The sequence below is a fragment of the Seriola dumerili genome, unplaced genomic scaffold, assembly GCF_002260705.1.
Source record: "Seriola dumerili isolate Sdu_G_001 unplaced genomic scaffold, Sdu_1.0 BDQW01000091.1, whole genome shotgun sequence".
In the NCBI taxonomy this organism is placed as follows: Eukaryota; Metazoa; Chordata; class Actinopteri; order Carangiformes; family Carangidae; genus Seriola; species Seriola dumerili.
This window is the reverse complement of record NW_019174346.1, coordinates 5,358,930-5,382,462: the sequence shown is the minus strand read 5'-3', so window position 1 is coordinate 5,382,462 and position 23,533 is coordinate 5,358,930. Positions and strand designations below refer to the sequence as shown.

At 38.9% G+C, this 23,533-nt stretch overlaps 3 protein-coding genes across 4 annotated transcripts; all 3 read left to right on the top strand.

Moving 5' to 3' along the window:
• The first annotated feature begins 920 nt into the window (after positions 1-920).
• LOC111222301 (collagenase 3-like) lies at positions 921-14,091 on the top strand. 2 transcript variants are annotated; one of them, XR_002665127.1, is made up of 11 exons: positions 921-1,042; positions 1,256-1,503; positions 1,593-1,741; positions 1,994-2,122; positions 2,255-2,416; positions 2,561-2,684; positions 2,812-2,945; positions 3,073-3,232; positions 3,354-3,457; positions 3,588-3,748; positions 13,755-14,091. XR_002665127.1 is itself a non-coding variant. In XM_022745990.1 (10 exons), the coding sequence occupies exons 1-10, from the start codon at positions 944-946 to the stop codon at positions 3,695-3,697; spliced, it is 1,419 nt and encodes a 472-aa protein (XP_022601711.1). In that variant the 5' UTR covers positions 921-943; the 3' UTR covers positions 3,698-4,124. The 2 variants fall into 2 exon arrangements, 1 of the variants encoding a protein (XP_022601711.1); XM_022745990.1 differs by lacking the exon at positions 13,755-14,091 and having other exon boundaries at positions 3,588-4,124.
• On the top strand, positions 10,927-14,091 carry LOC111222300 (collagenase 3-like). Its single transcript, XM_022745989.1, has 10 exons — positions 10,927-11,048; positions 11,262-11,509; positions 11,599-11,747; positions 12,000-12,128; positions 12,261-12,422; positions 12,567-12,690; positions 12,818-12,951; positions 13,079-13,238; positions 13,360-13,463; positions 13,594-14,091. The coding sequence occupies exons 1-10, from the start codon at positions 10,950-10,952 to the stop codon at positions 13,701-13,703; spliced, it is 1,419 nt and encodes a 472-aa protein (XP_022601710.1). The 5' UTR covers positions 10,927-10,949; the 3' UTR covers positions 13,704-14,091.
• A 5,086-nt stretch (positions 14,092-19,177) lies between these two features.
• On the top strand, positions 19,178-23,261 carry LOC111222178 (collagenase 3-like). The gene is made up of 10 exons (XM_022745777.1): positions 19,178-19,283; positions 19,425-19,672; positions 19,761-19,909; positions 21,093-21,221; positions 21,380-21,541; positions 21,688-21,817; positions 21,911-22,044; positions 22,152-22,311; positions 22,411-22,514; positions 22,976-23,261. The coding sequence occupies exons 1-10, from the start codon at positions 19,185-19,187 to the stop codon at positions 23,083-23,085; spliced, it is 1,425 nt and encodes a 474-aa protein (XP_022601498.1). The 5' UTR covers positions 19,178-19,184; the 3' UTR covers positions 23,086-23,261.
• Positions 23,262-23,533: the final 272 nt, after the last annotated feature.

Genomic DNA, 23,533 nt, shown 5'->3' with positions numbered 1-23,533 from the left:
AGGCAGTACATTACACACCACATCATTACTCACTGTCCAATATTGGGTAACACTGACCAAAATGTAGCTTTCCATTACTATTAATGTATAATGAGGTGATGGAATATTACAGACATTAACCACCTGCAGTTGACTCACAAACAAATGATAGACTGTTTTTTTCATCAAGTGCCTAATGTTTAATGTAATAACAATATGTGATTTTTCAGCTGTTACTGCTGCATATGATGGTACATTTCAAGTCATGATTATGTGTTTTCTATTATTTCTTCTCATTTTAATAACTATTTTACCGGTATAATTTCATTGACTTAAAATTAGGTCATATCACAAAAAACAAATCTCTTACAAATCTCAATTAATATGTAGATCCAGAAATGTTTTGAAGGCTACCAAAAACAAGATCACAATGAGGTCCATCTGTTGCTTAATGTTCCTCAACAGATAGAATTTGGGTCTTTTTAAAGGATTTCTTTACATTGCATGGTAGAGCATATTTCTGACATATTATAATATGAACTGCAGTTTCTAGAATGAAAATATCTACCTATACAATGCTATCACTGTTTTCAGTACTTTGATGCACATTTGGATGCAGATGCACTTTTTTATCTTTTAAAAAAGGTTTTGGTATGTTTTCTAGAAAACATTTTGTTTTCATTGATAAGTGGCAATTGAGCCATTTTCCCAGATTGAATACAACTGGGACAATCACCAGCATCATCTGTTACAAGTAACAAGCAAATGTGATATCATCATGATTACAGTGTTGGTTTTGGGAAAAATAAGTTGGATGAGCAATCAGACGTTGACTTCCTCTATTAATCATAAAAAGGATATTTCCTGAATCACTGACTCAAGGGGCTAGTTGCTCAACATGGCCAGTCCCCAGCTTATATAGCCGCTGCCTCCAGCACAGACAAGTTACATTCAACAAGGAAACATGGAGACTTTCAACCTGAGCATTCTACTCAGCCTGGCAGTTGCAGTTTACTGCATGCCAATATCACAGGTTACTGAGCAAGATGAGAATTTTGCAGAGGTGCGTATACTTGCTTTGCTTTTTCATGCATGTACTTTATTTTGCATCAAAGTTGTGCACATGCAAATGTTCAAGTTCTCTGAATTCCTAATGTTACGCTGTTAAAGACACAAATAAGTTTAGTTTCTTAATCTCTGTTGTTAACAAACAGATCCCTTCTTCCAAGGCCAACTGATACATACATACGTATCTAACTCTTGTTTTCTCTTACAGAGCTACCTGAAGAAATTCTTCAACCTAACAGAGGAGAGCGGTCCGACTGTCCGACGGGGGATCGGCCCAATGAGCAAGAAAGTGAGTGAGATGCAGAGATTCTTCAGACTCCAGATCACCGGGACGCTGGATGCTGACACCATGGCTATGATGAAGAAACCTCGCTGTGGCGTTCCAGACACCAAGGTTTCCCTATACGCCATAACTGGAGACAACCTGAAGTGGCAGAAAAACAGCCTTACCTACAGGTGAGTGATCTGAAGAGTGTATTAGAGAGACTAACCACAGGCAGAGTATGTGATTATCTAAGTATACTCTGTGTTTTTCTGTCCTACAGGATTGAGAACTACACACCTGACATGTCTGTGTCAGAGGTGGATGACTCCATAGAGAAAGCGCTGCAGGTCTGGGCCAAAGTCACTCCTCTGAGGTTCACAAGGATCTACAGTGGCACTGCTGACATCATGATCTCCTTTGGCACCAGAGGTGATTACAAAAGAAACAGAGCAGTTTGCCAGTTATAAACTCTCACTCAGTTCATTGTGATGTCCCATTAAACATCTAAGCCTTAAATGTATGTTTTCTGAGTCTTGAATCACATTGGACAGCTGATCAATCGTAGCAGGAGGATGCTTTTTAAAAACCCAGCACTCATTTGCTTTTTACATTAATTCAACTACTTCTTTGTATCTGTATTAGATTTAGAAAACCTGACATGAATATGCTCTTGCTCAACAGAACATGGAGATTATTACCCCTTTGATGGCCCTGATGGCACTCTTGCTCATGCCTTCGCCCCATCTCCTGGCATTGGAGGAGATGCTCATTTTGATGATGATGAGACCTTCACCTACCGCTCAAATGCAGGTAAGTCTGTTATTTAGGGAATAGTGTCTTGTTGTATTGGCTTACTTCTCCCTCAGTGTATGTGACCTGATTGGACCTGATTTCCCTGAGGGGAGCTGTAACTTACCAGTAAGTCTGTCTTTTCTTTTGTAGGCTACATCCTCTTCATGGTAGCTGCCCATGAATTTGGCCACTCTCTGGGCTTGTCTCACTCTACTGATCCTGGTGCCCTCATGTACCCTGTGTACTCATCCAGAGACCCTGACACCTTTGTTCTGCCCCGGGATGATGTCAACGGCATCCAGTCTCTCTATGGTTAGTGCTAACTAACTAACTAAATCACTGTCTGTTTGCACAAACAGCACTTGGTCAAAATATCTGACGAATAACTTCTGCACAAACTTCAGTGAGTCCACATGACTACAATGACATGTGACATTGGTTTCATTTAACCTACAGGTGAAAACACTTTGAACCCTGGTCCTGGACCCACATCTCCCACCACGCCTGATGCCTGTGATTCAAACATGGTCTTGGATGCAGTTGCCAGCCTCAGAGGAGAGATATTCTTCTTCAAGGACAGGTATTGCAGACACTGAATGTTCAAATAACTAAATGTCCAATCCAAAAAGTTTGTTTTTTTTCTTCTTTTTTTTTCTTTACACTAGAGCAGGCCTCTGAACTGATTTTTGTGTTGTGTCTTTTCTCAGCTTCTTCTGGCGTAGCTACCCCCAGAGCAATACACCTCAACAAAGTTTCATCACAAACTTCTGGCCTAAAGCCCCGGTCAATATCGATGCTGCTTATGAGAGCCGAGAGTCAGACAGGATCTTACTCTTTAAGGGTACGTGATCTCTGTGTCCACCCAAAGCTCCTAAAGTCATACTATTTTCAAGTCTAGATTATTTGCCTGTACGCATAGTCACTAAAATACTTTTTCTTCTAAATCCTTCATTTCTTCATTTTTGCAGGTCGTCAAGTGTGGGCTTTCAGTGGCTACGATCTGGTGTCTGGCTATCCTAAGTCAATTTCCAGTTTTGGTCTGCCTGAAACCGTAGAGAAAGTCGATGCTGCTCTCTATGACGTGGACAGTGGCAAGACTCTGTTCTTTGTAGGCAGCAATTACTACAGGTGTGTTTAAATCACGTGAACCACAATTAATTTAGGTGACTGATTTCAGTATGATGTGGATGTGGATTTTTAAATGGTGAATTATCTAATTATTATCTAATTACTGTCTGTTCTTCTTTAGTTATGATGAGGTCAATAAGGCCATGGACCAGGGATTCCCCAAACAGGTGTATGAGACCTTCTCTGGACTGACCGGCCAGGTGACTGCAGCTTTCCAGTTGAGAGGTGAGTAACATTCAAGTTTCTTCATAGTTTTCCGAGTCAAGACTACTTCCATGACAAAATGTTTACAGTTCTGAGTCCTTCCAGCCTTAACCCAACATGGGGATTAACATCTAACATCTGTGTCCTGCAGGCTTTACTTACATCTACAGTGGACCCAACATGTTCGAGTATCACCTGGGGAGCGGGAGGTTGTTCCGTGTGCTGAGGAACAGCTACTTCTTACGCTGCACCAAAGTCTAGACCAGTTCATTGCCCAGGCAGTTTATGTAGCTCCTCTGAATGACAATGAAGGCACCAAAGTTCCATAATATATAATTTCATAGTTTATGATATAGGATTGTACACATTCATGGGGGTATACACTGGATTTTTGCCTTTCCTGAAAACAGCACCTTATATGTTTTTTTTCTTTCTTAGAATAGCATTTTGTGAGGTCAGCCATTGCTACTTTAAGTTAATTTAACTCTACATTATTTTATTTCATCATCACTGTTTAAGTATTGTTGTTGCTAATTTTGTTGCTGCTTTAATTTTGTGTTTAGTGAAGTTGAACCATGGAACTTAACTTAATTGTAACATATGAATGTATGCAAATTGTTTACAAAAATGTGACACAGTCAAGGGAAATTGTTACATGAATTAGCAAATAAAAGGTTGTTCAAGTGCATTTTGATTATTATTTGTTATACTCTTTGCTGGGATGTTGCTTTATTGCTGACATAACTGGTCAGTCAAATGTTAGCTATTTAAAATTGAATAGAGTAGTTTTTCATCAACAGAAATATGAAATTGGTATACAGTATACAGATGTCAAGAACCACTGCACCTTAATATCTAACTGTACTGAAGCATATTATTTCCTGTGGTGTTAGCATGCTATAAGTTGTTAATTATAGTTTCACACATAGTACGGCTGCAGCTGGTGATAAGTTCTTGCAGTTATTTAGTCATAAACCAAAGTACTGACCTGATTATGTCGCTCTCAAAAATGTCCATGTATCACAAAAGTTATTACAATTCATCATGAGGGGAACTGTAATATCTTCGACATCATGAACATCCAGAGACTTGACTTTAACTCCAAGTGATCGACTTTATTGAAGGCCCTTCAGTTAACATAACTTGCACCTAGCGCTAAACCCGAGATCGACCGTGCAACGACTAAAGTATCACTTCGCATACCTCTCCACATCATTACTTTAGTATTAGTGCACAGCACTATATACTACAGGAACATGAATGTCCGAACCAAATTCCATCTAAGTGCTGACCAAATTTAAAAATGTCTACCTCAGTTGTGTTTGTGTCCACCGGATGAATGTCAACCAATGTACCAATGTACACTCTCTTTTTAACTGTTTTTGGCTTAAGACGATTACTGTATCCAACCAAATTCTGAGCTAATTATAATAAAATTATATTATAATAATATATAGTAACATTATGTGTATGGATGCCAGGGAGATGTAAGATTTATCATCATGGATTCTTGAGAATAAAATATTTTTTTACCCTCAGGACATATTTACAGAGATGTCTGAAGAATGTTAAAGAAGACTGCACACAAGGCTTCTTTTGGGCCCAAATGTAAAGACCCAAATGTATACAAGATTTTATAGAAATACATATAAATATTGATATAAATCAGTGGTATTATGTCGCTTTTAGAGAAGCAGAGTCAAACAACCAACTACAAAGTCAAAGCCAAAGCCCGCCAACCTCACTTATGTGTGAAGTTTAGTTCTTTAACTGGCTGGCACCCCCAGGACTCCTCGTAACAGTAACATCACTCAGGTAATAGAACCTCAGCTGGCCACAGCTCCTTGCTTATTCTGAGTGTAGATGTTGCCCACATCTACCACACACATGCCTGTGCCCCTGACTACAGGTGCTGAAAGAAAGGATCATCAAATGTTTGATTCAACTATAGACACAAGTCTCTAACTTGCTGGTTGAGTAAAAATACTATTTGTATTCATCAAATATGTTCTGAATCCAAAGGAAACAGATGCACTGCATCAGCTGATCTTTCTGATACCTGCAGCAGGACAAAAGTTTTGTCAAGGAGGTAACGGCTTAGATGTTTCCCTCTTTAACTCTCAGTTTAGTTACTGCCCCTTATCGAAAATAAAGGTATAAATGCCCCCAAAAATATAACTTAAAAATAAATAAATAAACAAATCAGTGATTCAGTAATGCTGATTTATCTACAGAGTTGTCCTCCTGTCTATGATAAATGGACCAGGGGATTAAAACTGGTTAACGAATAAAGCAGTTTCACTTCTGAAGCTCTTCGGCAGACGGGAGTATCTGGAAACTGAGACTGCTTGTCTTTAGCAACTTATGACCCAGGCAATCGGCAGGTTTTTTCCAGAAGTCGAATTATCCGCAGACGTGCCTTCCTCTCCATATCAAACAGATCAGGGAATTAAAAAACCCCTGACCCATGGGTATAGGGGATATGATGTCATTGAAAGGCGACCAAATGACATGTACCGTTACCATGATTAAAACATGGATTTCTTTAGATTTGAGAATTGATGGAAACATTTGGGATAATGTAAGTACACAACTCCAAAAATATATAAGATAGGTGTTGTCATTTTCAGACATTTTAATGTGGAAAAGTTACATGTTATAATTTTTAAGCAGTCATTGTTTGTGATTATTTTGAATATTTTTTGTGATAACAGCTCAGTTGTGATGGTCAGTGCTCTGATTCCATCACTTCACTGTTCACCCCTTCACCCCCGGAACATAATAATGGATACAACACCAGACGGAAGTCTTCTACATTAAAGTTTATTGAATAGATGGGTATAACTGAAAAGAAAACAGATACCTTTCACCACAAAGGTGCTGCTGCAGCAGGAGGGAGAGAGCGAGAGCTGAAACAAAGGAATGGCCTACTCAGACAACTAGTCAGCACAGGTGTGTGTCAATCAGGCGATCAACCTGGAGGGATCGGCAACAGGATCAACAGGAAACACTGAAATAAAACAGAATTCAACCCCATGTTTAATGACAACAGACATGAATTTAATATTTATTTTATTATTTTTTATTTATTTTATATTTAATATTTAATTAAATTAATAATTATTCAAAAGTTACTTAATAGTACAGCAAAATAATTTTTTCTTGTTTGTTTTTTATCTCGCTCATGAAGGAATGCCAGTTTTTCTTCTACTAAAATACACTACTGGGGAAGTACAGATAGCAAATAATGCAATAATCAGAACAAGTACAAGTGTCTTCTATAATATAAATCCCCAACAACCTGCAAATGTGTATACAATTGGCTTGTAAAACACGAAAAATCTTTGCAAGATACAATATGAAGATGCTCTGCTTCTGAAGTGCTTCCATTAGATACTGGAACCATGACGGCTGCATCCAATGAAGTGGCCGTCCAAAAATATGGCAGCACAGTGATGTTTCTTGTTCAGAGAATGTACATGTATATCATTTAATAAAAAGTCAGTCGCTGTAATAGCACTAAACCATCACCTAAAACTGCTGTGTCTGGAGAACACAATTATCTTTGCAAGGTGGGAGAGATCTTCATATACTTTAACCAATGGAGCTACTTTTATGCAAAATGATGACCAGAGTTGATTTTCATAGAAAGGATCTCAACAGTGATGAATGTTGGAGTGATGTTGGAGATTCCTCACCTGTCCACTGTCTGTCTGTTCCTCCATTATTTATATTCCTTTAGTCCGGAAGTGTTCACACTTAAAAAATCAACAGGGTTTCTCATAAACGTATTACAAGTTATGAATAATGTCGTCCAAAGTCTTTGCAGACTGTCCAGCGTCTTGATTCGCAGTGCTCTTCATATTTCTCCCTCCTTCCGGCTGCCTGACAGTGGGTACGCTTGTTTTCTGCACAAGTCCAGCTTGTGAAGGTGGATCAGGTCTGTAATCTTCTGGTTCAGAATGGGACTCTTGCTCAAAACTATAAATAGTTTTCCTAAGCTGTCACAACTGTTTGTTTGCACAAGACATGCTTAACGTCTCTATCGTTGCCATGGTAGTTACCAGCAAACTTCAGCTTCAGAGGGGACAGAGCGTTTCAGACAGAGGGTGAATGGAGAACAGTAAAAGATGTACAGAAGAAGAAAAATTAAATATTTTCAGAACATTAAAGCATGTAAATCTATTTAAGTAGACACCAAGAATTAAATAATTAACACTGAAAATGGCCACAATAGGTCCCCTTTAAATATTTCAGAACTGGTGATGGCCCTGAGTAGAAAAAGCTGGAGAGCAGGAAAGGCTCCTCCTGCTGCCACAGGGGTGTAAGCTGTTGTGGTGATATACATATGAGTATCCCTAGAAAAATGCATTTACTTTTAACCTATCACAAATGTGTCCAACTGTCATTAAATGGTAATTAAAAGCTTCAGCTACATCAGCTTTTGTTTGAAGTGGACCGATTGTACGGTAGTACTGATTTAACACGTGTGTTAAATACCAGGTTTCCACCTTACCAATTATTCTCAATACTAGTAGATCTACTGTGTAAACCACACTTTGTCTCTGTGAGTCTTTAGTGGAACATACTGTAGCTATCAACAGTGAGGGTAAACATGAGTTAATTCAGGAAACAGAACAGAAATCTCTCTTACCCACCAGTAAAGTTAAGCCAATAATAAATTGTCTATTCTAATGAAGTTTATTTACTTAGTGGTGCATTAACTATAACCATAATGCCACAGTTCTTTAATGCTCTGAATGATTCTCATATTGCTATGCATTAGCTCTATAACTATGTTGCTGTGTATACAGTAAGAGACCAGACCAGGCCAGGCTACTCCCTTCTTCGGTTTTGATATACTAACACCATGTACATTTCCTGTTTGAGTTAAGCTACTCTGTTTTCTTTGTGTAATGAGAAGCAGAAGATGATGGAGAGATCACCGACACACTCATAAGAACTGTTCACACCTGGTATTAACATGCGTCTCCATTGATCCGATCACAAGTGGTCAGCTCTAAGTCAGTTCATACCTGGCTTTAAAATGTGCTTCCATGTCTCCTTGTTTTTAAGTCAATGGATACACGTGTCTGTTGTCAATATGCTTGTGTTTGTGTATGTGTGTGTGTGTGTGTGTGTGTGTGTGTGTGTGTGTGTTTGTGTGTGTGTGTGTGTGTGTGTGTGTGTGTGTGTGTGTGTGTGTGTGTGTGAGTGAGAAAGAGTGAGTGACAGATAGAGAGAGAGAAAGTGTGAATAGGGCGGGGGGGGTTGAGTGAATGAATTAATGCGCTGCGCACAGGTCTTACAGTGAAATTAAGTTTATAAATATACAGTATATTCCTCGCTGGCACTAAAAAGAAGAAGAATATCAAAATTAAATATGGTGAGTTTCTCACCTGTGAAGCAAGAGCACAGAACCCCCCCCCCCCCCCCCCCCCCCAGGGGGGGCTGCCAGATACTACAATATCAGACACCTTTAAAGTGGACTACACATTCCTTAACCTTGAAGTTAGTTGGACGTCTTGTCTGCCAGCCTTACTCCCATCATTGGCTCACATCCTCAAGTCTTTTCGGCCATGTCATGTGACATAAAGTGTGACAAAACTGTATATTCAGCAATAACCACAATGTACCTAATAGGCTTACTGATGAATAATGTAGGGAAGTGGTTGAAAGCGTTACCTCAGTGTTTTATACAATGTTGTAATAAAAGCATGTGTACATTGTATCAAAATACAGGTTTTTGTTGTGTTTGATCTGAAATATGAATTTATACATGTTTTGAAATATATGTGCTTTGCTCAGATATTGCTGCTAGATGTTTTCTTTAATGATACCAACACTTCTTTGAAAGATATCCTTTTTCATCACTTGCTTTTTGTGTTTCTGCATTTACACTTCTTCTAAATATACTCCACAAAATATTAAATGTGCTTCTACCTTTGCACCACTGTGACACTGTGATGCATTGGTTTACTGATGTTGAGGAAAATTTGTTAAGGTTTATATTTTTCATCATATTTTTCGTAATCATTGCTTTTTTATCACAACACTTTCATTCTGTCTGACTTTCTTCATTTATGGGTGTTGCTTAATTTACCTGAGACAATACATGGCACAACATCATTACTGTTCCTCTCAGTGTCCAATATTAGGTAATACTGACCAAAATGTAGCTTTCCATTAACATTAATGTATAATCAGGTGATGGAATATTACAGACATTAACCACCTGCAGTTGACTCAGGAACAGGTGATAGACTGAACTTAGTTAATTTTTTTCATCAAATCAATGGAAGTTACAGCAGAAATGATGACGAAGCCATATTCATAATATCCTGCAAGTGACTCACATTAGTCAAGCAGTCTCAACAATAATTCTTATCTCATGTTGATAAATATTATTCTAGAGGCTGCTAGATTTTTGTGATGCGGTTTGTGAATAATATTGTGCAGCTTGATGACTAATCACTGGCATTAATAAGACACTCCCTTACCTGGCAGAACTTTTAATTTTAAATGTACAATAACAGGGCTTTTGTTGATGATGACGGGACACGTCATGTCTGTTTGCTCACAGGGCATACTGCTGTCAGCAGAGGCATGAAGGCTGGAGGAGAGCTTGTGGGACTATTGAAGACAGACTGACTCTACTAAGAATGACAAAAAATGAGAAAAATGTTGTTGGAACTAAAGTCATCATTCATTTTACACTGTGTTTCAGTATTTAAGTGCCTGATACTTAATGTAACAAACAGTATGTGCTTTTTCGTTTGTTGCTGCTGCATATAATGTTACATTTCAGGTCAGGATTACATGTTTTTCAATTATTTCTTTGTTATTTTAATAACTACTTAACCAGTTTAATTAAATTAGTTAATATCACAATAAACAAATCTATTGCAAATCCAGACATTTTTTAAATCAAAAACAAGATCACAATGAAGTCCATTTAGTGATTCTGGAGCTTTTAATCATATCATACAATGTTCCTCGACAGATGGATTTTGGGTTTCCTTACATTGCATGGTAGAGCATATTTCTGACATATTATAACATGAACTGCAGTTTCTAGAATGAAAATATCTACCATTACAATGCTATCACTGTTTTCAGTACTTTGATACACATTTGGATGCAGATGCAATTCTCAAAATTGTTTATATTGTGTGGTTAAATGTGGTACTCTTTTCTTTTTTTTTCTTTGGAAAACATTTTGTTTTCATTGATAAGTGGCAATTGAGCCATTTTCCCAGATTGAATACAACTGGGACAATCACCAGCATCATCTGTTACAAGTAACAAGCAAATGTGTTGTCATCATGATTACAGTGTTGGTTTTGTGAAACATTTACATTGGATGAGCAATCAGACCTTGACTTCCTCTATTATCCATAGAAGGGATATTTCCTAAATCACTGACTCAAGGGGCTAGTTGCTCAACATGGCCAGTCCCCAGCTTATATAGCCGCTGCCTCCAGCACAGACAAGTTACATTCAACAAGGAAACATGGAGACTTTCAACCTGAGCATTCTACTCAGCCTGGCAGTTGCAGTTTACTGCATGCCAATATCACAGGTTACTGAGCAAGATGAGAATTTTGCAGAGGTGCGTATACTTGCTTTGCTTTTTCATGCATGTACTTTATTTTGCATCAAAGTTGTGCACATGCAAATGTTCAAGTTCTCTGAATTCCTAATGTTACGCTGTTAAAGACACAAATAAGTTTAGTTTCTTAATCTCTGTTGTTAACAAACAGATCCCTTCTTCCAAGGCCAACTGATACATACATACGTATCTAACTCTTGTTTTCTCTTACAGAGCTACCTGAAGAAATTCTTCAACCTAACAGAGGAGAGCGGTCCGACTGTCCGACGGGGGATCGGCCCAATGAGCAAGAAAGTGAGTGAGATGCAGAGATTCTTCAGACTCCAGATCACCGGGACGCTGGATGCTGACACCATGGCTATGATGAAGAAACCTCGCTGTGGCGTTCCAGACACCAAGGTTTCCCTATACGCCATAACTGGAGACAACCTGAAGTGGCAGAAAAACAGCCTTACCTACAGGTGAGTGATCTGAAGAGTGTATTAGAGAGACTAACCACAGGCAGAGTATGTGATTATCTAAGTATACTCTGTGTTTTTCTGTCCTACAGGATTGAGAACTACACACCTGACATGTCTGTGTCAGAGGTGGATGACTCCATAGAGAAAGCGCTGCAGGTCTGGACCAAAGTCACTCCTCTGAGGTTCACAAGGATCTACAGTGGCACTGCTGACATCATGATCTCCTTTGGCACCAGAGGTGATTACAAAAGAAACAGAGCAGTTTGCCAGTTATAAACTCTCACTCAGTTCATTGTGATGTCCCATTAAACATCTAAGCCTTAAATGTATGTTTTCTGAGTCTTGAATCACATTGGACAGCTGATCAATCGTAGCAGGAGGATGCTTTTTAAAAACCCAGCACTCATTTGCTTTTTACATTAATTCAACTACTTCTTTGTATCTGTATTAGATTTAGAAAACCTGACATGAATATGCTCTTGCTCAACAGAACATGGAGATTATTACCCCTTTGATGGCCCTGATGGCACTCTTGCTCATGCCTTCGCCCCATCTCCTGGCATTGGAGGAGATGCTCATTTTGATGATGATGAGACCTTCACCTACCGCTCAAATGCAGGTAAGTCTGTTATTTAGGGAATAGTGTCTTGTTGTATTGGCTTACTTCTCCCTCAGTGTATGTGACCTGATTGGACCTGATTTCCCTGAGGGGAGCTGTAACTTACCAGTAAGTCTGTCTTTTCTTTTGTAGGCTACATCCTCTTCATGGTAGCTGCCCATGAATTTGGCCACTCTCTGGGCTTGTCTCACTCTACTGATCCTGGTGCCCTCATGTACCCTGTGTACTCATCCAGAGACCCTGACACCTTTGTTCTGCCCCGGGATGATGTCAACGGCATCCAGTCTCTCTATGGTTAGTGCTAACTAACTAACTAAATCACTGTCTGTTTGCACAAACAGCACTTGGTCAAAATATCTGACGAATAACTTCTGCACAAACTTCAGTGAGTCCACATGACTACAATGACATGTGACATTGGTTTCATTTAACCTACAGGTGAAAACACTTTGAACCCTGGTCCTGGACCCACATCTCCCACCACGCCTGATGCCTGTGATTCAAACATGGTCTTGGATGCAGTTGCCAGCCTCAGAGGAGAGATATTCTTCTTCAAGGACAGGTATTGCAGACACTGAATGTTCAAATAACTAAATGTCCAATCCAAAAAGTTTGTTTTTTTTCTTCTTTTTTTTTCTTTACACTAGAGCAGGCCTCTGAACTGATTTTTGTGTTGTGTCTTTTCTCAGCTTCTTCTGGCGTAGCTACCCCCAGAGCAATACACCTCAACAAAGTTTCATCACAAACTTCTGGCCTAAAGCCCCGGTCAATATCGATGCTGCTTATGAGAGCCGAGAGTCAGACAGGATCTTACTCTTTAAGGGTACGTGATCTCTGTGTCCACCCAAAGCTACTAAAGTCATACTATTTTCAGGTCTAGATTATTTGCCTGTACGCATAGTCACTAAAATACTTTTTCTTCTAAATCCTTCATTTCTTCATTTTTGCAGGTCGTCAAGTGTGGGCTTTCAGTGGCTACGATCTGGTGTCTGGCTATCCTAAGTCAATTTCCAGTTTTGGTCTGCCTGAAACCGTAGAGAAAGTCGATGCTGCTCTCTATGACGTGGACAGTGGCAAGACTCTGTTCTTTGTAGGCAGCAATTACTACAGGTGTGTTTAAATCACGTGAACCACAATTAATTTAGGTGACTGATTTCAGTATGATGTGGATGTAGATTTTTAAATGGTGAATTATCTAATTATTATCTAATTACTGTCTGTTCTTCTTTAGTTATGATGAGGTCAATAAGGCCATGGACAAGGGATTCCCCAAACAGGTGTATGAGACCTTCTCTGGACTGCCCAGCCAGGTGACTGCAGCTTTCCAGTTGAGAGGTGAGTAACATTCAAGTTTCTTCATAGTTTTCCGAGTCAAGACTACTTCCATGACAAAATGTTTACAGTTCTGAGTCCTTCCAGCCTTAACCCAACATGGGGATTAACATCTAACATCTGTGTCCTGCAGGCTTTACTTACATCTACAGTGGACCCAACATGTTTGAGTACAGCCTGGGGAGCGGGAGGTTGTTCCGTGTGCTGAGGAACAGCTACTTCTTACGCTGCACCAAAGTCTAGACCAGTTCATTGCCCAGGCAGTTTATGTAGCTCCTCTGAATGACAATGAAGGCACCAAAGGAAAGTGTCCTTGATTAATAATTTTGTATTTTCTAACATATAATTGCAACCTATTGTTACACACTTATGGGTATACATCGGATTTATCCCATGCCTGAGCAACAATACTGTACATATTTTTTAATTCTTTTAGAGTAGCATTTTGTGAGGTCAGCCTTTGCTACTTTAAGTTAAGTATTTAAGTCAATACTGTTTATGTATTATTGAACTTTGGAACTTGACTTAATTGTAATCTATGAATGTATGAAAATTGCTTACAAAAATGTGACAAAGTCAAGATAAATTGTTACATGAATTAGCAAATAAAATTTGTCTATGTGCAATTTAATTATGTTTTATTCATTTTTCATAGAAGTATTGTGGATGAAAAGACAATGTACTCTGCCAGGATATTGCTTTATGACTGACATTTGTTTTTTGGCTCATATAAGAAAAAAGTTACCACTGGTCAGTTAAAAAATTTTGGTTATTTGAAATTTAACAGACTAATTTTAGCTAATCAGTACAAATATGGAAATATACAGTAATACAGTATATTTAATCTGTTAAGCATAACAGAAACATTGAAGGAAGGAAGAACAATAACAAACATACAAACAGACAACTGGTAATACTATACAGATGTCAAGAACCACTGCACCTAACAACTAATTTTACTGAGACTTTAGTAGGCATATTATTTACCATTTTCACCATCTTAGTTTAACATGTTAGCATGCTACGAGCTGCTAATTGGAAGACAAAGTACAGCTGAGGCTGATGATAATGTCATTATTTTTTCAATTACTTAGTCATGAAACAAAGTACTGGACAAATTACATTTGCTGAGCTGAAGATGGCGCTAGGGGAAAGGTCAGGGGCTCACCAAAGTCATTACAATTCATCCTGAGGGGAACATGAATGTCTGAATCAGACTTCATGGCAATCCATCCCAATGGTGATCAAATATTTCACTTTAAACCATAAATGTCTACCTCATGGTGGGACTACAGGACAGGAGATTGCTAAAATCAGTAGGCTTTATCCTTTGGGAGCAATGGTGTGTATAAACAATTTCATGGCAATCTATCCAATAGTTATAAAAACACACACACACATACACACACACACACACACACATACACACACACACACACACGCACATACACACACACACACACACACACACATACACACACACACACACACACATACACACACACACACACACACACACACACACGCACACACACACACACTATACTGTAGGTCAGTCAGTGGTTGACTGACCGACCTATAGACTCATGTCATACAAGAAGATATTGATACAGTATGTGTTAGCACATTTTCAAATGACTGTCAGCCTCTGTTGGCATGGAAACTAACCGATATAAAGCTCTGTATGTGAGGTGACTGACTGTGCAAAGTCACTAATGAACTGTGGATGATCAAATAAAGTGATGTTTGGTTAAATGTTTGGCACAACACAGAAACTCATATGAGTGTGTTTATTCAATACATATGTCAGTTAAATAGATAATGTATATTTTACTGATTGTTAGCTTTTCAACGAAGTCATTTATCGTCTAACTTTCCAGAAAGCAAAATGAAACTTCAGTCTGGCCCATATACTTCCACTTCTGGGCAGATTCAGCTGTTATCCCCTGGTGTTGTCTCACAGCCACAAGAGTTTCTGTGTGTGAACCAGAGTTGGTCCAGATGTGGAAGTAGCATGGGCCAGATTTGGGCCATGGAAATGGGCGTATACTGGTCCAGAAGAAAACAAGCATGTGGCCAAACTACAGGCCGGATCTATTGTGCTATCGGGGTTACTGTCAACTTCTTTTTGTTGGAATTATTTTGTCAGCAAAACACATTGTGATGTCCAGATACTAAGCAACTGGCTTCTGTTGTCAGTCCAGTCCACACCATTATTTTAAACCTGTGTGACAAGCAACATGGCTGATGTGATTTTTCAATGAGAACCACAGACCAGGAAATATGCTTAAGATTCGCGGGGTTCATTTAACCCGAGACGACACCTTGGTGCAGGAGTCGCTGATTGGTGCATTGGGCTCCACAGCGGCGTCTTCTGCCTGCCTCCATAGCTAATCGGCAGATGCAGCACAGGCGTGCAGAACGTGCGTGCTGAGAATGGCGGAGGAACAGAGGAGACATTGAGTTTGGAGAACGGTGGACAGTCAGCAGGAACCACGAGTGAGGCTGAGCCGAACAGGCTAAACACACGCACGCTGCCACAACTAGCCGCTGCAGCAGAGAGGGACGCGCGTCGTGAGATAGCGGATGGGTGAATGTACGCTTCACCCCTCCTCCAGTTAAGTCCCGCTTCTTTCCCTTTCATGAAATTGTATGTTTCGCCCTGGCAGTAATACCTGTCAGCATCAAAGAAATTGAGACGCAACTTGCTAATCAGGAAAATGCTTTTCTTTTGTGTTTTGCCTATGTTTGCCTTGGTTTGGAATATTGATTTAATTGCATAATTATTTGAGTTGTTTTGCTTGCCGTGTATTTAGTTGTAAGTTGTTGGTTTTGTTTTTTTTTTTTGCCAAAATGTTCTAATTTATTATTTTCTCTATTACATTTGGTTTATTTGAGTGACTTCGTCTTTTTTTTATTGGCATGTAAGTTAGTTTTATTAATATTTTGGGCTCATCCTTTTTAGTTAAAGACTTCAAGACTATACAACCCCTTCCAAACAAACTCTTGATGCAAATAAACTCTTGATGGAAAGAGGGCGGAGACTGGTGAGTCTGTTGATGTGAGTTACTTTGCTTGTCAGTTGAAAACGCACGAGGCAGCAGGGCCCCAAGGTCCACGTGGGTGCTACAGAGGAGCCCATAAGCCTGCGCTGCGGGACCCTGGATTCGTTAACACTGGGATTCTTGTCAGTGGTCGGAGCATTTGGGACTTTTTGTTTTAAAAACTGATCTTTTAATCTGTAATTATTTTTTTTTATTTTATTTTATAACCACACATTTGCATGTTGTTATTGGGTCAGTACACTCCCCAGTAGATTTAAATAAATTTAACCTGTAAGTCACACCTGTGACACATAAGACGCAAAGCATTTGTATAATTTAAGTAAAATCATGTGTAAAGTAAAAACAATGAAAATCAAAACATTAACATCAAACAGTAATCCATGGTTGACCACTTGGGGGCAGAACAACAACATTATAGCATGTGCAGTATAAGGGCTTTTTATGTACTTACATATACAACAGAATGGGTGACATTAGCATTTATTTTGTCTTGTCTTTGAGTTTGCCTAATGAATGTCCAAGGCCAACATTTACACTCTTTTTAGATGTTTTTGGTTTAAACCAACTCTCAGGGAAATATCTCTTTAGCTGCTAAATGCTCCTCTATGTTCAAGTGAGTGTCTGCGTCTGTCTGCGGTTTGGTGATGAGCAGGTAGTGGACAGTGGTTTTATCAGAGCTTTCTGGCTTAAAACAGCAGCCTACTCAAAATATCAGGTGAGAGGAATCCATAACAGTGACGTTGCGAGCCAGAACACCAAAATAAAAAGCTGAAAGATGAAAAAATGGTGCTTAAGGCAGCTGCAAGGTCAGGTGAACCTAGGCCTGACTTGACTCTCATTTGGTCTTTTGTTCATATCAAATATTGATTAAAACAGCTTAGAAAAAACAAAAGCTGCCTTACAGGAAGGAGTTCTCAGAGGTGTGCGTGGATTTCCAGGAATGTTAGCTCAGTATTATGAGGGAATAGTTCCTCCTGCCACCTCGTTTGTGTGTGTGTGTTTGTGTTCGTGTGTGTATTTTTAGGAACCCATAAACCACCACATTGTGATGAATGATAAAGTGGTGACTGACTGATGAACAATGCAAAAATATTAACATCAGCATTTCATACAGTGTGTAATACAATGTTGTAATAATCACCTGAGATAGATACTTATTATATTGTCCTGGAACCACAAAACAAATGAATAAACTAGAGTTATTTGTAGTTTTTGTCAATTGGATGTTATTGTTTGTTGTTTTATTTATATATACACACACACACACACATATATATAAATGAACATTATAGGAACATTGTAGGAAACGTTAGGGCAGAACAGCTGTATTGGATTGTGCTATATTGAACTGGTATTCATTTTCTACATTTTAAATGGAAAAGTGGACTTAATATTTTTTTAACCTCCTGCTCAGCTGGTGACAGATGATTTTAAAGGCAAAATGCCAAGATTTATATTTTGTGGTAATATAAAAACATAATTTGAAAAGAATAAGGTGCTCATTTTTTCTGTTCCTCCTCACCGACTGTCTGTGTTTAGTGTTGCTCAATCTACCTGAGACATAAGTTGCACAATGAAGACAGTACTCCTCAACCCATCGTCCAATGTGGAAACAGCAATCGCGATGTAGTTTTACACTAACAATAATGTACAAATGTCACTTAAATAGATACATAGCTGAATATAATATTACACATATCGATGTAAGGATGAAAAATAACAACATAGTTTATACAAAGAAATAAACATACACAACTTTTCTATGAAGTTGAAAATCTGATGTTGCGGCAGAAAATATAATGAAGCCTAGTTATTACATGATGAGTCAAGTCATGCAACATGATGAGTGATAATCTATGGCTTCTACAAATACTCCATAACCTGTCAGAAGGACTTTGTTATGACTATGACCCCTGGTGTAAGGCGAGAGGTAACAGGGCTTTTTGTTCATGACATGACCCAGCTTGTCCGTGTTCTTACATCACTGTCTTATTAGCAAGAGACCCAGTAGCCTGAGGGTTAGAGAGCACAGCGTGTGAGCAAAGACCTTTAAATTCATGTCATACTGCCTTAAGAATCAGGGTAAAATATCAGCATATTACTCGTAACATAACTTTAAGTAACAGATTAAACAATCAGCAAAAACGTTTTCAAAATAAAAGGAAGAATGTTCAGTTAACGTATCTGTACCAATTGTTCCATTGCTCAGGAGTATGGACCAAAGTACTGATGAAGAAAAGAATCAGCATTCTCATCTACACAATACTAACAGCATCTGTGTGAGTTAAACAGATGTGACATATGATTATTTTATTTATCATTTTTATGATTATTAAAAAGATTTCAACTTCCATATCACTTATTTTATTTAATATTTTGTACCTACAATATTAATTTGATGTTTGTTTGTCTCATAAATTTGATATGTCATGTGTCATGTCATAATCATTACAGTCTTGTTTTGGGAATTGGGTCTTGTTGGCTGAGCAATCAAAGCCAATCTTCTGCTTCTGTTATCCATACATGGAAAACTCCTTGAGGCACTGACTCAAAACAAGTAGTTGCCCAACACGCCCACTCAGACCTCAACACATCCGCTCCTCAGCTATATAAAGGCTAAGTCCCATGCAGACACACAAGTTACATTCAACAAGGAAGCATGACGTCTTTCAGCCTATGCATTTTACTAAGCCTGGTAGTTGCAGTTTACTGTGTACCACTATCAGAAGTTACTGTGCAGGATGAGGATTTTGCAGAGGTTTGTGTGTTTACTTTACCTTGTCTCCATGTATTCTCTGTATTTTACATTTCAGATGAGTTGAAGCCGCACATTTTGGGAACTGTCATTGTTCAAAAACCATTAGTGACAACTAGGTATTATACTTTTCTCTTCATGCAGAGCTACCTGAAGAAATTCTTCAACCTAACAGAGGAGAGCGGTCCGACTGTCCGACGGGGGATCGGCCCAATGAGCAAGAAAGTGAGTGAGATGCAGAGATTCTTCAGACTCCAGATCACCGGGACGCTGGATGCTGACACCATGGCTATGATGAAGAAACCTCGCTGTGGCGTTCCAGACACCCAAACTGCCCGTTACTCCACATTTGGAAACAACCTGAAGTGGCAGAAGAACAGCCTTACCTACAGGTGAGTGATCTGAAGAGAGAATGTGTGAGCAAGAATTATTATTGTAAGTTTATCTGATAATATTGTTGACCATTTTTCTGTCCTCCAGGATTGAGAACTACACACCTGACATGACCAAGTCAGAGGTGGATGACTCCATAGAGAAAGCGCTGCAGGTCTGGGCCAAAGTCACTCCTCTGAGGTTCACAAGGATCTACAGTGGCACTGCTGACATCATGATCTCCTTTGGCACCAGAGGTGATTACAAAAGATCTTTCAGTAGTGGGAAAAGTACTCTGTTTCTTTACTTGTGTAAAAGTAGAAACACCATAGACTACAAATTCTCCGAGTCCTACACGCTCAGTGTAAAGCTAAAGGAGTATTATCAGCAAAATGTATCAAAAGTAAAAGTACTCATTACGCAGAATGGCTCCTTTCACATTGTTTTATTATTTTAGTACAATGTAATCACAATATTAACTACTATAAGTCATTAAACATGTAAGCACAATTTTAATGCTGTAGTCCTGTCTTGTGGAGCCATTTTTTGGTACTTTAGATCCTCCTGGGTTTGAAAGGGAAAGGCTCAAATAGCACTGCATCATCTTTCATAAACTCATCGTATATTTTGCATTCAAACTCTTCATCTGAAAAGTTGGTAGTAACTGAACCTGCCAAATAATTGTTAAATAGTAAAAAAAAGAATAGCACCATATTTCCCTCTGAAGTGTTGTTGAGTAGAAGTACAAAGTTGAAGGAAAGGAAAGTACACAAAAGAACGGCACATTTCACCACTGAAAGCTTTTGTTTTTATTCATTTTATTTTTTGTAATTGTTTGCTTTTCATTCAAGTGTAATGCTTAACTTTTTTTTATTATCAACAAATGTTTTTTGGTTGTACTTTGTTGGAAACAAAAAATCACATATATTATATGGAAGTGCAGTGTGAGGTATCTATTTTCCAGTGGAAGGAGTTAATCTCCTAGAGCTCTTTCTGACACCTCTGCTATAGCACATACTGTCATGTATATCCGAGTGTAATTTATCTGTTGATGACTGGCAGTGGATCATACAGTATAGTTACATGTTGTATATCATTCAGTACAACAAAGAGACAACAGTCATTACACAATGGCATGCCTGCGCTTGCCTGCATATGCCTTCAGATGTTTTTCAAGTGTTTAAAGGCTCAGGAAAGTGTTGAAAGGGCTGTGTTTCCTTTGGCACAGGGCTGTGGTTGTTATACCCCACAAAGCATCTGAGCTACACATATCATCCAACAGTTAGCAATAAGATGCATTTGTGAAACACTTTCTGATAAGTTGAATTTTACAGAAATATAATAGGTACAGGAGAAAAAACATTGAAATGTACATTTAATGGCACACATTTTTTTTTTCCTGTTTTCAAAACCTGACATGAATATGCTCTTGCTCAACAGATCATGGAGATTATTACCCCTTTGATGGCCCTGATGGCACTCTTGCTCATGCCTTCGCCCCATCTCCTGGCATTGGAGGAGATGCTCATTTTGATGATGCTGAGACCTTCACCTTCCGCTCAAATGCAGGTAAGTCTGTTATTTATGCTCTGCAAAGAGAGATATTTGAAAGAATTACTGTTTTTTTATTATGCAATTTAAGAAACATAGTTTCGAAACAAGGCATGAAACTAATGTATTTTGACATTACATGCTTTAACTTCCAGTACCTGTGTTTTCTGCTACAGGCTACGTCCTCTTCATGGTAGCTGCCCATGAATTTGGCCACTCTCTGGGCTTGTCTCACTCTGATGATCCTGGTGCCCTCATGTACCCTGTGTACTCATACAGTAACCCTGACACTTTTGTTCTGCCCCGGGATGATGTCAACGGCATCCAGTCTCTCTATGGTTAGTGCTAACTGGAGGGATCATCACTGTTTGGTCAAAATCTTAGAGAATCTCTTGCACAATCATGGGTGATGCTTGTCAACCGTTGTTGCACAGTGATGCAGGGCTTTCTAAATACGTGGTGACTTATTTTGTTTGATTTCCAGGCCCAAATCCTGATAAGGATCCCTCTGTATCTGAACCAAAGCCTCCCAAGACCCCTGATGCCTGTGATTCAACCATGGTCTTGGATGCTGTCACCACCCTGCGAGGAGAGATGCTTTTCTTCAAGGACAGGTATCAGACATTCTGTAGAGTAGAATGCTAAATCACCTGAATACAAAGTCTATTAGGATTGTCTCACCATAATTACCTGTCTTGTGTTCTCAGCTTCTTCTGGCGTAGCTACCCCCAGAGCAGTACACCTCAGCAAAGTCTCATCACAAACTTCTGGCCCAGTGCCCCTGTCAATATCGACGCAGCTTATGAGAGCCGAGTGTCAGACAGAGTCCTTCTCTTTAAAGGTACTGTTTGTGTTTTCTTTATCTCCCCGAGGCACAAATCTGGCACCATTTCAAAGTTTGCCTGGGTTATGGAGTTTTTTTTTTTTTAAATCTTTTCTTCCCTGCAGATCGTAAAGTGTGGGCTTTCACTGGCTATACTCCAGTACGAGGCTATCCTAAAACACTTACCAGTTTAGGTCTGCCAAGAAGTGTGAGGAAAATCGATGCTGCACTCTATGACGCACAGTCTCGCAAAACTCTGTTCTTCGTGGGCAACTCTTACTTCAGGTGTGTTCAGAGTATATATTAATTTCTAATTTCAAAATATTCAATTCTTTTCCATTTTTACTTATTGAATTTATCTAATTACGGTCTGTGTTTCTTCAGTTACGATGAGGCCAGAAGGACGATGGACCGGGGATTCCCCAAACGTCTTGATCAGACCTTCTCTGGACTGACCAACAAGGTGACTGCAGCTTTCCAGTACAGAGGTGAGTACTGAAAAAAACAAGATGTTCATAATTTTTAAGACAAATTAATCTGTCCTCCTTTACCTCCACATTTTGAGCAATACACTTCCTTGATTTCTTGTTAGATGAGAAGATCAATACTGCTCTCATGTCTGTACATGACACATCGGGTTACTTAATCTGCCATAATCTGCCTGCCAGCACCTCCAAAACTCACTGAAGAAGATGTTATATATCGTTTAATTTAATCTGTTCAAAAATCAAAGTGTAAAACTGAGAAGTTGTGGTGTTACATGGCAGTATATGTTGGACTATTTTGGCCGGGTGTAGTAACTGGGGTCATCAAATAAGACGGTCCAACATACAACCTCCAGTAGAAAGTCTTCTCATCTAACTCTTGACAGAAAGCCAATGCTTATACATATTTCCCAAAATATTCCTTTAAGTATTACAGACACTGACATTGAGCCTCTATTCTGCAGGTTTTACTTACATCTACAGCGGACCGTACATATATGAGTATAACCTGAGGACTGGGAGGCTGTACCGTGTGTTGAGGAACAGCTACTTCTTACGCTGCACCAACTTCTAGACCAGTTCACCATCTAAACTGTTTATAGCCACTCATGTAGAATGAGAATGAATGTACAACTAACAGTGTCAAATAAGTGCATTTGAAATATTTATGATATTCTAAATAGGCTATTATATTTTCAGTATATAATTCTATTAAATTCATTTATTGCTGTGAACAGAATATAAAAATAAAGTTGGATATTAATTTTATACTTGTCTACATTTTTGTTTAACTTGTAAGTCATGGTTGTTTCTCATAATATCATTATCTCATAATAATGAAAACAATGCTAACCGCGATGAAGGTTAGTGTTATACTCAGTCCCTACCCCCGCAGTTTTACGTTTCACATGTTTTCTTTGTCTCCGGCTGTGGTACAAAATGGCTTCAGTAGCTGCAGCTATAAACTCTTGAAATGAAGAACTGAATCTGTGAGATAACTTAACGTAAAAGTAAAGCAATCT

Excerpts from the sequence above, each read along its gene's own strand:
- LOC111222301 (XM_022745990.1), top strand. The coding sequence starts at position 944 with ATGGAGACTTTCAACCTGAGCATTCTACTCAGCCTGGCAGTTGCAGTT. Across the intron at positions 1,742-1,993 it reads GATCTCCTTTGGCACCAGAG|AACATGGAGATTATTACCCC; the intron begins GTGATTACAAAA and ends CTTGCTCAACAG. Across the intron at positions 2,685-2,811 it reads ATATTCTTCTTCAAGGACAG|CTTCTTCTGGCGTAGCTACC; the intron begins GTATTGCAGACA and ends GTCTTTTCTCAG.
- LOC111222300 (XM_022745989.1), top strand. The coding sequence starts at position 10,950 with ATGGAGACTTTCAACCTGAGCATTCTACTCAGCCTGGCAGTTGCAGTT. Across the intron at positions 11,049-11,261 it reads AAGATGAGAATTTTGCAGAG|AGCTACCTGAAGAAATTCTT; the intron begins GTGCGTATACTT and ends TTTCTCTTACAG. Across the intron at positions 12,423-12,566 it reads CGGCATCCAGTCTCTCTATG|GTGAAAACACTTTGAACCCT; the intron begins GTTAGTGCTAAC and ends TTTAACCTACAG.
- LOC111222178 (XM_022745777.1), top strand. The coding sequence starts at position 19,185 with ATGACGTCTTTCAGCCTATGCATTTTACTAAGCCTGGTAGTTGCAGTT. Across the intron at positions 19,284-19,424 it reads AGGATGAGGATTTTGCAGAG|AGCTACCTGAAGAAATTCTT; the intron begins GTTTGTGTGTTT and ends CTCTTCATGCAG. Across the intron at positions 21,222-21,379 it reads CACCTTCCGCTCAAATGCAG|GCTACGTCCTCTTCATGGTA; the intron begins GTAAGTCTGTTA and ends TTTCTGCTACAG.